General features: G+C 48.8%; 1 protein-coding gene across 3 annotated transcripts in view; it reads right to left on the bottom strand.

The window, feature by feature from the left end:
* Nucleotides 1-4771: 4771 nt before the first annotated feature.
* Nucleotides 4772-12924, bottom strand: part of GPBP1 (GC-rich promoter binding protein 1) — a 48489-nt gene continuing 40336 nt past the window's right edge. For all 3 annotated transcript variants that reach the window (XM_006761784.2, XM_006761786.2, XM_006761787.2), the window contains 4 exons: nt 12433-12600; nt 11616-11803; nt 7131-7233; nt 4772-5241 (listed from right to left, as the gene is read on the bottom strand). In XM_006761784.2, coding sequence (XP_006761847.1) covers nt 5083-5241; nt 7131-7233; nt 11616-11803; nt 12433-12600 — 618 coding nt within the window. In that variant the 3' untranslated portion in view covers nt 4772-5082. The remainder of the gene's footprint in view (nt 5242-7130; nt 7234-11615; nt 11804-12432; nt 12601-12924) is intronic.

The following is a 12924-nucleotide window of genomic DNA, read 5'->3' as shown; positions in this document are numbered from 1 at the left end:
GATCTCTGAGGCCGGGAGGCGCCCAGGGGCCCCGTGGGGACTGGGGGTGCCCTGTCCAGAGGGCGAGGGGGGATGCAGGGCACGCTGAAGCCAGTGCCTCCCGGACTCCGCCGATTCCTAGGAAAGCTCAGGCCACACGTGCCAGAGCCCAGCTCACCACAGCCCAGCAGCTGCAGGGACGGACAGCGGCCCAGGAGGTCCTGGCACCTGGGCCTTGGGTCCGTGTGGTTGATCCCATGAACTCGGGGTGACGCGGGGTGACTTGAGCTCTGGCCGAGGCCCCGTCACTGTGGTTCCTGGAAGTGAAAGCGAGACCAGGCCACTGAGCAGATGCAGGGAAACCGTCAGGCACCCGGCCGCCCGGGGACAGCCAGCCCCTCCCTATGCCAGGTCACCCCGACCTCAGGGTCAGGGTTACGGCTGACACTTTTATAACTTAGTCCTCACCCTCACCCCTGGGAGAGCACCAGCGCACCCCACCCCCACACACACATGCCAGGGGCCCGGCCCAGGATGGGCCTGGGGACCTAGGGTCAGAGTCAAGGGTGCACTTCCAGGGAACTTCCCTACTTTACAAAGGAGGAAGTGGGGGGTCATGTGACCTGCTCGAGGTCACACGGGTCACGGGAGAGCGACCCTGCCACCTCCCCCTCCCAGCATGTCAGCGCACCAGGCCCCGGAACCCCCCCTCTGCCCCGCCCGTCCCCCTGGGAAGCCCATGCGCACGTGGACAGATGCAGCCGCCGGCAGCGTGCGGCCTCGGACGGTTCCAGCTGAGGCGTGTTTCGGTCGCAGGGGACAGGGGCCTGGGATTTGGAGTGAAATCTCCAGCCCAGCACAGCTTTCCCCGCCTCACGCCGTCCCTCAGGCCGGGGCCTCGGGCGTCCGTGGACACACAAGGTGGACACACCTGGCTTCGGCTCTGGGCCCTTCCCCTGTGGGGGCCTTAGCTGACCCTGTGAACCGAGGGACCCAGGAGGGGGGACCTCAGCCCCTCGGCCTTGGGATGCAGGCATCCGCCCTGGCCCGTGTGGCTCAGGGGATAGAGCGCCGGCCCTCGGACTGAAGGGTCCCGGGTTTGATTCCAGTCAAAGGCTGTACCTTGGTTGCAGGTGCCCCAGCCCTGGTTGGGGCGTGTGCAGGAGGCAGCCAATCGACGTGTCGCTCACATGGACGTTTCTCTCTGTGGCCCCCCTTCCACTCTCTCTAGACATCAATGGAAAAACCCTCGGTGAGGGTGAACAAAAAATACATGAAAGTCAGATCTCTCAAAAGATGCAGGAATACAACTCCAGTTACCTGTCTCGGGAGGAAAACCAGGAGCTGGGTGGGGCCTGCGGCGTGGCCGCCCTCTCTTCCCGGGAGGCCCAGGCCCCGCGACACGTGGGAGACGCTGGGAGACGCTGCCCATCCAGGAGCCTCCCAGGTCCTGCTGAGCAAACGCCCTGTGCCGACAGGTGCCCGCAGGCCCTTGGACGGTGGCTTGCTGCCCCCTGGTGGTCATTTCCTTTCATTAAAACAGGTGAACAAACCCCTTACTGGCCACCACAGGGGCCTGGCTGAGGCTGCGGCGGGGGAGCGGCGGCGCCCAGAGCTCAGTGACAGGACGTCAGGAGGCGGGAGGAGGACCTAGACCAGAGCCCCGGCACCGCCACGCACTCCACGGGGTCTGGCCCACCGCCCTGCCCAGGACCAGGTGACTCTCCACCTGAGCGAAGCCGCCAGCGACCCCAGACTCCGGGGAGCAGAGTTCAGAGACAGTCCTGGGCCCACTGCACTGTCGGGGGTGAGGGCTGCCGAGCATGGTAACGGGTCCAGAATCGGCCGAGAGACAGGGTTCAAGAAGTCGGGTCTCCTGGCACAGGCGGCAAGGAGGCCTCTCCTGGGGGTGGGGGTGAGTGGGGAGGGGCGCCCTGCCAGCCCGAGCACTCTGGGGTCCGTTTCTCCCTTGGGCCAGGCAGCCACCAAGTCCCGTCAGACCCCCCTTGTCTGGAACGTGAGCCTAGGCATCTGCAGCTCCCACTTTACCTCTGGAATAGAGGCAGGAGTGAGGTCACAACAGGCACCCGGAGACGCCTGCTGGGGATCTGCACAGTGACCCTCCTGACAGTGACGGGCGGGGGGCACCCCTTTCCGTGGCCACCGAACCAGGAGTGACCGGGGTCTGTGGACAGCAGCTGGGACAGGACACGGAGCCGTTGCTAGGCCAGCCCCAGAGGCGGCCTGTGGCCGGGCGTCCTCAGCGTTTGCCTTCCGAAGCTCGAGGCACGTACAGGCCGAGCTGGGTTTGCTTCCGTGGCCACAGGCATCAGAGCCAGGCACTCGGAGGCCTCCCTGTCCATCAGTACCTGGGCCCAGGCAGGAGGCCACAGGCACGGGGAGAGGCACGTGGGAGGCAAGGGCGCGGGCTGCCTCCTGCACACCCTCCACAGAGGATCGAGCCGGCAACAAGGGCCTGTGCCCTGGCCGGGAATCAAACCCGGGAGCTCACGCTAGCCACTGAGCCCACCGGCTGGCACGCGTGTGCCTCTTCTAAGCCAGGTGTCTAAATTCTGCCGCGAGTGCATCTGATCAGGCACCGTTATGGAGCCTGTGAGCAGGTCAAAGCAAGTGCATCAGGACATGCCCTCAGCCCTTCACACTGCTCAGACGAGCACGGGTCCCAAGACCAACACCACAGACACCGTCCCAGGTGTTCCCCGAGCTCGTTAGGGTCCAGGCCCGTCAACACCCTGAATTCTAACTGTTCTAGAAGTCTGACGCCATCCAACCAACCTACTGGTAACAGTTCTACATTTGTTTCAACTTTAACAAATATTTTTAAAAATAAAAATTAACCTATTAATAAACATAAAATACAATTTTTGAAATGCTACTTTAACCCATTCCTGTAAATTTTGCTCACACATTCCATGCTCCCAAAAAAACACTGGAGGAGGGGAGGTATTCTAAGAGGGAAGGATGGGGGGGCCACACCAGACACCTTTGGGGTGAGACACGTTCACTACCTGACGGCCACGTTTCAAAGGTCAACACTTGCCAAGCTACATGCCTTCAATGTGTATCTTCTGTTCGTTTATACCTTGATAAAGTGGTATTTTAAAAAAAACTTGCCGCAAAAGGCTGAATTTAAAGTAAATGGCCCCTTGGGCCTCCATGGCCGGAGGTCAGCGTTTCCACACAAGGTTCCCGTGCTGTGGCCATCCTCCTCTCGAACCCAGTCCAGACCCTGCCGCCCACTCCTGAGACGGCCCGAGACTCGTGGCTCTGCCACCCTGCCCTCCCGCCCGCGGGAACAGGACCCGCGTGGGCCTTTAAGGCGACATGGCCAGGCCCTGTGCTGACCCGCACCTGTGAGCGCCTGGCCACAGCCCGGCACCACGCTCAGCATCTGCGAACGGCCGAGAGGGGATCAGGGCAAAAGGCCCTGAATTGAAGGCAGCGTGCCAGAAACGAAAGTGACCAAATCTCTGAAAGCTATTTAGAAAACACAACAGGTACACGTTAAATGGAAGCCACGTGTGTCAGCAAATACCGTTTGTGTCTGGGAGGTCTCATTAACCCACAAGCCCAACAGTGCGAGCCCAGCGCAGACTTGCACCAGCCACGGGCTCCACGCGGCCGACACTGCGCGAGGGGATGGGCTGGCGGGGGCAGGTGTGACACACGGGCCTATTCCAAAAAGAGAACTCCAATGACTTTAATACTTCGTAACTCATCCTCCCAAGTTCTGTGGGATGAAACCGTGTCGTTTTAACACCCTCCTCACCACCACGCAGCGTGACAAATAATCTGGCTTCTGGTAAAAACTAAGGAGTCTAGGCAGGAGATGACGTATTTGAGCGAGTGGAAAGGGAGAGACGGAGAGAAAACATCGATGTCGGAGAGACACATGGGCTGGTTATCTAGGCAGGATACTGAGGTGGAAACACAGAAGTCTTCTGAAAACGCCATTTCAAAAAAGGAAGACTCTGAGGATGAGCTCAATCCGACATGAAACCGGGGACGTTCTTGCTGAGAGACCGCGCTCCTTGACAACGAGGACACACTTACGCATGAGGGGAGGGAGGCGAACACAGAAATGTGAGCGAACAAGAGAGAGAACCAAAATACAAACATCCTCTCCCAGCCAGCAGGGGACAGAGATGACTGAAATCGAGGTGCCGATGAGAACGCAGGGTTCACCGGCCCTCGACGCGGGAAGCCGCTGATAAGAAAGGCCCAACCTCTCGCCCTAAACTCGGAAAACGGCCGCCGCCTTGAACGAAGCAGCTGCCAGGACGAGCAGAGCGCTGTGTGGAGACCAACCCGGGACACTACAGAGCACGACAAGGTTCTGAAAATCCAGTTTATTTCCACGTTAGGGACAGATCCAGTCAGCGATCAGTTTTCTGCTCATGTAATAATTTATCAAAATAAGTTTTCCCACAACAACTCTTTCCATCAACTCTGAAAATCCTGGTCTGACAACATCCCCAAATAAAGCTCTTGAAAACCACGTCTTAAATTTGGAAGAAGGTGTGGCGAGTCTCTCCTGTAAGTGACGGAACTACACATGGCTAAAGAGCAGCGTATGCTTTAGGTGACAGTACGACAGCGGAGCTCGGGAGTGAACGTCTGAGTGCACTTGCTCCAGTTTAGCCAACATGCTACATTGTCTTGGGGGGGCACAAGGTGGGTTGAGGATTTCCACTGTACGGAGAGAGGCTCTGCAAGCAAACAGTGTAAGCTGCCTTTTTTCTTTAAGACCCGGACATTTTAAGACAGAAGCTTTGCAAAACATTACACAATTTTTATTATTAAATGAGAACATCTCATCTGTTACATCGTCACATTGCTAGTCAGAGAAATGCTGTGGTGATGCAGAGTCCACGCTGGTCCACCACAGGCCTCATTTCTACAACATCCATGTACAAAGAAAGAATGTCAACACAGCCCAACACAACATTCTTGGTTTTCTTCATACCGAAGTCCCCCAAAAACTCCTCTAACGGGGCGTTTACTACACAAATCACAGTTCTTCACTTGGCACTCCACCCGCCGCACAGGGACGGCCACACGAGCCTCGGAGGTGCTGGGGCCTCACACGTCGTCGTCGTCGGACGTGTCGCTGCTGCTCGTCTCCGTGTCGTCGTTCTCGATCGTGGGGTGGAAAGTGCTGCTTTTCCAGGGTCCAAACTTGAAGTCACAGATCAGGCCATTTTTCAAAATACCATTTTTCCTCAGACCATTCTTCTGCAACTACAATGCCAAACATAAAAAATTAAATAAACTGTGCTCCAGGAGTTACTATCAAGTTAAGGATTGTGTGATAGCCCTGGCTGGTTTGGCTCAGTGGATAGAGCACTGGCCTGCGGACTGAAGGGTCCCGGGTTCGATTTTGGTCAAGGCACCTACCCGGGTTGCAGGCTCAATCCCCAATAGGGGACGTGCAGGAAGCAGCCGATCCATGAGTCTCTCTCATCACTGATGTTTCTATCTCTCTCTCCCTCTCCTTCTCTGAAATCAATAAAAATATATATTTTTAAAAAAGAATATAGTAATAATTAAATGTAACCATGAATACAATAAAGTTAAAACTGTGAAGTCCACAGATGACAACATGGTTTCTGGAAAACTAGTTTAATACAGCAAAGTGACTGATCCAACTGATCTAACAAAGGATCTCCTAGGAATGAACCCCTGCTTTGGGAGAACGGCGCTCCCCATCGACCACACGACCGAGGAGAGGGGACCAGCCGGCGCCGATGCTGCCCGTGTGGAGCCAGAAGTCCCTTGGCTCCAGAGGCTGTTGTACTGCCCTGACCACCTGGCTGCGAGCACGCCCCCGTCTGCCTCGCTCACACTTTGTGGAACAAAAAGAGTACAAACGATTCCGGTATGCGGTATTCAATAGGAGGTACCCAAAAGGAAGGCATACAAGAATAGGGAATAAAATAGAGCCTGCCCCTTGCTTAACCACAGAGATTAAGAAACTCGAAAAACTTAGTTTCTATTTCTGAAAACGAGAAATTAGAGTTAATTAGGTCACCTATGGGGCTTGGGAAGGGGCTGTCCCAGATTAGAAACTTTTTAAAGATACAAAGTTAAATCAATAACAAAAACAGTAATAATGAACAATAATGTACATTCTATTAACTTCAGTCTTTTCCCTTTCTTTCATAAAAACGTTTGATACTGGTAATTTTCATCAAAATCTCTAAGCAGAGCTTTCATCAGCTATGTAGTAAGTCACTCTGGGATGTTTACAGTATCACCTTCCAGAGGGAGAACTGAAGACAAGGGGGATGATGAGAGACTTTGGGGTGGTAGCTATACAGCTATATTCAGTCACGCATCCATGGCAGGATGCTCTCCAAAAGGCCCCATGAGGTGATGTCATTGTTGTGTAAACATCAGCATGCGCTGCACACACCGGATGGTGCAGCCTTCTGCACACCGAGGCCTATGGCTGTTTGGTGAGCAGCAGCCCCCTGGCTGCATTTACCACTCGGTGCGTCTGCTGGAAGGCTTTGCTTTGAATGTGAAAGGCATGATGAGAAATTCACCAGGCACCAATAACATAAGGCAGTAGAGTAGTTTCAAGGATTGTCTAATATTGCCTGACCAAGATAACTGGTTGTGAAATCTTGTGGTGACCAGGATAGGCAGATACAACCCTACTGATAACAAAATAACTAACTGATAAAAACGTCGTGCCCACTGGGTTGGAGAGCAATGGAATGTAATCTCTCTGTTTTTCTGATCTGATTGGACAAAGACACGGCTCTGCGAGTATTTATACTGATGACCCATGTGACACCCAACAAATTCCTGAAGAAAACTGTGTGACACACACCCCCACCCGCCAAAAATATTTTTTAAAATCCATTGTTTTGATTAAGAAAAGGCAATCGGGCCGAAACCGGTTTGGCTCAGTGGATAGAGCGTCGGCCTGCGGACTGAAAGGTCCCAGTTTGATTCCGGTCAAGGGCATGTACCTGGGTTGTGGGCACATCCCCAGTGGGGAGTGTGCAGGAGGCAGCTGGTCGATGTTTCTCTCTCATCGATGTTTCTGACTCTCTATCTCTCTCCCTTCCTCTCTGTAAAAAATCAATAAAATATATCTTATCTGATTCAGGTCTTCCTACCTGTTCACTAATAACTTGGAATTCTCTCATTTCATCCTCAGTTAAGGGAGCACACGTTTCATCGTTTTCACTGTCTTCTTGCCAGCCCATCTCCTTCAACAATCTGAAAAAAGGAGGAAATTAATCAATTTAGAGCTGCACCCAACTAGGATAATTCCACTTATGTCAGGTGGCAGAAAACATTCACCATTATACAAAGTCCTCAAAATACTAGTGCATTAAAAAAGGGCCTGAGTTTATGCTTCGGATGTCTTCCTGAACGTGAATAAACAGATGCGATGAAGCCAATAAAACACCTTAGACAATAAGACCAGAATGAACTGCTTGATTTCTGGTGTCAGAGGCTGGAAATTTGCAAAAGGCACTCGTCTAGAAACTTCCAATCTGCTAAATTCGTGTCCCAAAGTAAAAGCATTTCGTACCCATTTGCTCTACCACCACCACAATTCATTCTATTCTAGCTCATCACTAGGTTTGCTACTTCAAAAAGAAAAGACGGGGCTATCTCGCCTCGATTTGCACTTGATAGTTCATTTACCCGTTGATACCACCCCTTGTGCGTGCCAGCCCTCCTCCTGGGCACCTAACCACCATGAGACGGCATGAGGCTCTGAAACAACAGGAAGAGGCTGTCTGTCCTCGAAGCTCCCCTCCAGGATCCGAGCACAATGACTGAGGTGGTTCTGCTCTTTTCCTTCCAGTTTTTAAAGAGAAGGCCTTCGTCTTAGGCGTGTCGGGCGAGAAAAGACCAGCGTGACCCCACCGCCCCCGCAGCTGGCAAACGGGACACGCCACCAGAGCCGTGCACCTGGCTCGGGGACTTCAATGTTTCTTTTCCCAGGTGGACATGTTTTACACAGATCTGACTACTTTGTAAGAAATTCACTCTGTGTCTCAAGTATTTGTTACTCCTAATGACACCGATCATCTCTCAACTGGAGCCTGCAACAAATGAGCTAAGCTGAAGACTTGGATGCCTTTCTAAACAACCTCACAGAGTATCGGTGTCAGATTCTAAATAAAACGAACACGAGACCTGTGTTTTACAGATACAGAATTAAGATTTCATAAACCAAACATCTTGTCCACTTGACAGCAGAGAAGGAAACAGAGACCTGGTGCTTTGCCTCCTCAGTTACTATATTTGGCCTCTGGACCAAAAGGTCACAGTCATGACTAACTAACTGCTATTTCTCTGTTCCTTTTCACCACTAACATTTCCTCCCAATGCACTGTCTTCACCTTTAACCTCTCCTCCATCCCGATGCCACCCAGTCCAGAGTCTACAGATCAGACCACTCTCACTGCTTTTCCTAGATCTCCACGTTCACTTGTTTCCGTTAGAACCTGAACAATGCAGATGGAACAAATTATTTCCATGTCACAAAAGTCCAGATTCCTAACTGCCCGTTTTCTCCTCTGGGCCCTTATCCCCCCAGACTGTAATTGATAACTATTTCTGGAATAGCTTTCAAAACAAATGATTTTGAAAGAACGAACAAACAAAAAATAGTAATAACCTTGTGTCCACCCACAATTAGAAACCTATGTTAAAAGTCATCTCTAATCCAATGAAGGACTCCATCCTCTTGTCAGGCTATTCCATCCACAGCCCCTGAAACAAGCGAGGTCTGCACACACCCACACACCCTTCTCCACGCGAACCGCACCCTTGCTGTGCCCATGTCTCACCCTTCAGCACAGTGCACAGCGCAGGCAGAAACCCTGGCTCTGCTGGGCGCTCGTTCATGCAGCGAAGCTACGCACACAGTGAGTGCCAGGTCAAAACACAGTACTGAGCAAAATGGACAAAGTATCCTCATGGAGCTTAGGTTACATTGAAATTAAAAAATAAATTTTAAAAGTTATCCTACAGTAGGTACAGCCCAGCTCCCTACTGTCCTGGAATTCAATCAGGTGAACGGGCATTAAACCAAAAAAAGTCAAGTCAATTGGGCTTTAACGAGCATCACCTTACACGGAGCCTGGTCCCGGAGGATGTAAGAAGTTTCACTGGAAAAACAATTCAGTTTATACAAAGCAATCATAGTTACATAAATAGAAAATGTAGGTGCATAAATTACCTTTGCATTGCTTTAGCAGTTATAATGCTTCAGTTATTAAAAAGGAATTGAGGCCAATATACTTAAGAATTCTATCTAGTGTTGAAAAAGTGCACACATATGTCTGGAACAAAGCCTTTAAAAAATGAAAACTGCCAAAACCAGTTTGGCTCAGTGGATAGAGTGTCGGCCTGTGGACTGAAGGGTCCCAGGTTCGATTCTGGTCAAGGGCATGTACCTGGGTTGTGGGCACATCCCCAGTAGGGAGTGTGCAGGAGGCAGCTGATCGATGTCTCTCTCTGATCGATGTTTCTAACTTCCTATCTCTCTCCCTTCCTCTCTGTACAAAATCAATAAAATATATATTTAAAAAAATGAAAACTGTAGAATGAATAGGAACCTGATCAATCCTAAGTACAACAGAGGCGGAGAGTTTGGTGCCATAATTTCTCCCTTCATGGTGGTGTGTATTTCTGTACCAATCTAATAAAATTTAAGCTTCAATGAAAGTTTGCTTAATTCATAACAAACGCACAAGTAAAGCCAAGAGCCTCCACTCCTTCCTGCAGTGATGCCGAGTCGTTGGCTTATTCCCAGACCACAGGAAGGGTGAGCCACGTCTGCCCAATACCTGCTCCTATAAGCCACAGGGGAAACCACCACAGTCTACTCTAGACTGAACACACCTCAATTCTGAGACTCATCACTGACGAGGTCACTGTTTAGAAGATGCTTAAGACGACAATGATAAAAGCAGAGAGTGCTCTTGGACGTTTACAATAAAAAATAAATCAGATCTTAGGACAATGAATGAATATCCACATGGGAAAGGATGAATCGAGAACCCCACTTCACAACACAGACAAGGCATGCACAAGCAATAAAAAAAAAAATTAGAAAGTGACTTCATGAAAATCATGTTTTTATATTTAAAAATGCACCATTTAGAAACTGAAAGGACAAATCAGAGTAGAAAAAAATCTGTAAGTCTATAATAATAAAAGCGTAACATGCTACCGTAATAAGACCGGACGTTCTTCAGATGAAGCAGGGCTGCGAGGGCAGCCGGAGCCGGCAGCCGGGGGAAGGAAGGCCCACTCTTGCACGAATTTCATGCATCAGGCCTCTAGTTATACTAGTATATATAAGAAACTTATATCCAAAACATATAAATAACTCACACCCATAAGACAAATAATGCAATTTAACAATGGATAAAGAATTTCAACAAGCCGAAACTGGTTTGGCTCAGTGGATAGAGCATCAGCCTGCGGACTCAAGGGTCCCGGGTTCGATTCCAGTCAAAGGCATGTACCTGGGTTGCGGGCACATCCCCAGTGGGAGGTGTGCAGGAGGCAGCTGATCGATGTTTCTCTTTTATCGATGTTTCTAACTCTCTAGCTCTCTCCCTTCCTCTCTGTAAAAAGTCAATAAAATATATTTTTAAAAAAAAAGAATTTCAACAAATATTTCTCCCATGAAGATACAAATAGCTAATAAGTACACATAAAAAAACGCTCAACACTGTTAGTCATTCTGCAATGCACATTAAAAACCACAAAAGAGCCCTAGCCAGTATGGCTCAGTGGACAGAGCACTGGCCTGGGAACTGAATGATTCTCTCTCATCACTGATGTTTCTCTCTCTCTTCCCCCACCCCTCTAAAATATGTGTACACACACACACACACACGATGATCACTTCACATCCATTAGAATGGCTATGATCAAAAAGATAGACTGTCTCAAGTGTCCCTGAGATCCTGGAGAAACGGGCATCTTCCCATGATGCTGATGAGAATGTCAAGTGTGCATTCGAACGCGTGGAAAGAATTTGGCAGTTTCTCAAAATGTAAGCACGGTCCCAGCAATTCCACTCCTAGGCATCTACCCAAAAGATATAAACACAAGCTCATACAGAACTGTGCACAGGGACGCTCACATCAGCATGATTCACAAAATGCACAAGTACCAACAGCCCAATCCCATCAGCCCATAAACAGTAGAGCCGCACAGGGTAGTGGAGGCAACAAGAGGAGCAAAGAAGTGACAGGTGCTGTCGTGTCTGTGGGCCTAGAAACATGCTGAGAGAAAGAAGCCAGACATAAAGGACAAGGTTTTAGGATCCCACTTATATAAATACACTGAAAAGGCAGGTCTACAGATATAGGAAGTGGAGAAAAGGAGGAGCAACTACTGCAGATGAGCTCTGAGTTTCTTCTGGGTGCAATGGAAATTGTCTAAAACTAGATTCTGACAACAACTGCAAAACTTTGAATAGACTAAAAAAATCAGTGAACTGTACTTTTAAAATGGCATATAAATTACATTTCAATAAGACTGTTAAAAAATGAATCACAGCATTTCCATAATATCAAAATCCTGAATATAAAAAATACAGAGAAGTAAAAATAAATATTAACCTGTGTTCTGCCTCAAGGGAACTTGAAAGAACATCTGTCTGTGGGAAGGTTGAGGACCGGATGATCTGCGGGGAAATGACCGAGGCATTGCCATTCTCCTGTGGAATTTCATTTTCATCAAAGTTCCGGTTTATATCTCTGTCTTGGTGAGTACTATTGCTGTTATGCAAATTAAATGAGTCTTCATCCTGATTTTTAGGGAGTTAAAAAAGAATGGGTTAGAGAATACTGTTGTTAAAAACTTTAAGAGGTCCCAGTTCTCTTACATTGATAATAAATGTAATACTTATAATCATTAAGTTTAGAAGACATTCTCATTAAAATAAAATCTGATGGCCTGGCCGGTAAGGCTCAGTGGTTGAGCATCGACCCAGAAACCAAGAGGTCGCTGGTTCAATTCCTGGTCAGGGCACATGCCCTGGTTGCAGCTCAATCCCCAGTTGGGGGCAGGCCAGAGGCAGCCGATGATGATTCTCTTATCACTGATTTTTCTACCTCTCTCTCCCTCTCCCTTATATCAATTAAAATATGTAAATATTTAAAACACACACACACACACACACAAATTAAGCTGGATGGATACACACAGCTTATTAGCTAATATTTAAATTTTCAACAAAGGCAAAAGCCCAAAGGATGAAAATGGGCAACGTGGGGAAAACAAAAAGACGTATCTGAACAGGAATTTTTCAATTTTATTTTTGCACAGGAACTTAAGATGAGAGAAATGTACTTTAGAAAAAAAAAGTCGCTGCAAGGGTCCTAACTGGTATTTGCCCAGATATTTCAACGACGCATTATTCAAAACAAGAGTCACCTTCTCGGAGCCAGCATGGCTTTCATCCTCATGCTCCTCCTCCACTCTGTCCCGTTTCAACGCTTTCAGAAACTCGCTCTTCTTATCAGTGCGCATTCGTGTCAGCTTGGTTAGACGAGGCTGCTGATTAAGTTTGTCAACAGGTGAAGAGGAATTTGAGCGATTACACTAAGAAAAAAATTCAGAAATGTTGATAAATATGTAGACAGAGAACTAATGTCAATGTAAAGTTCAAAACAACCACAACTTCCTCTTGCACCTTCATCCACAATACAAAACTGATGCTAAGGTCTATGTCAAAGACTTTCCTCTATCCCCATGTTTTAGCTACCCCATTAGATGAGTAAACAAAAGAATTTTCTCCAAAAAAAAAAAAAAGGAAAAATTTTCTTATTCCAGAAACAATTAAGGTCTGATAACACAAAGAACTATAACTCGAAGTTAGGAGTTTAAATATTATTTTATAAAACTTTAAAAAACCCTGAAATTGTT

Source organism: Myotis davidii, unplaced genomic scaffold (assembly GCF_000327345.1).
Source record: "Myotis davidii unplaced genomic scaffold, ASM32734v1 scaffold496, whole genome shotgun sequence".
NCBI classification, from domain to species: Eukaryota; Metazoa; Chordata; class Mammalia; order Chiroptera; family Vespertilionidae; genus Myotis; species Myotis davidii.
This window is presented reverse-complemented; position numbering and strand designations above follow the sequence as displayed.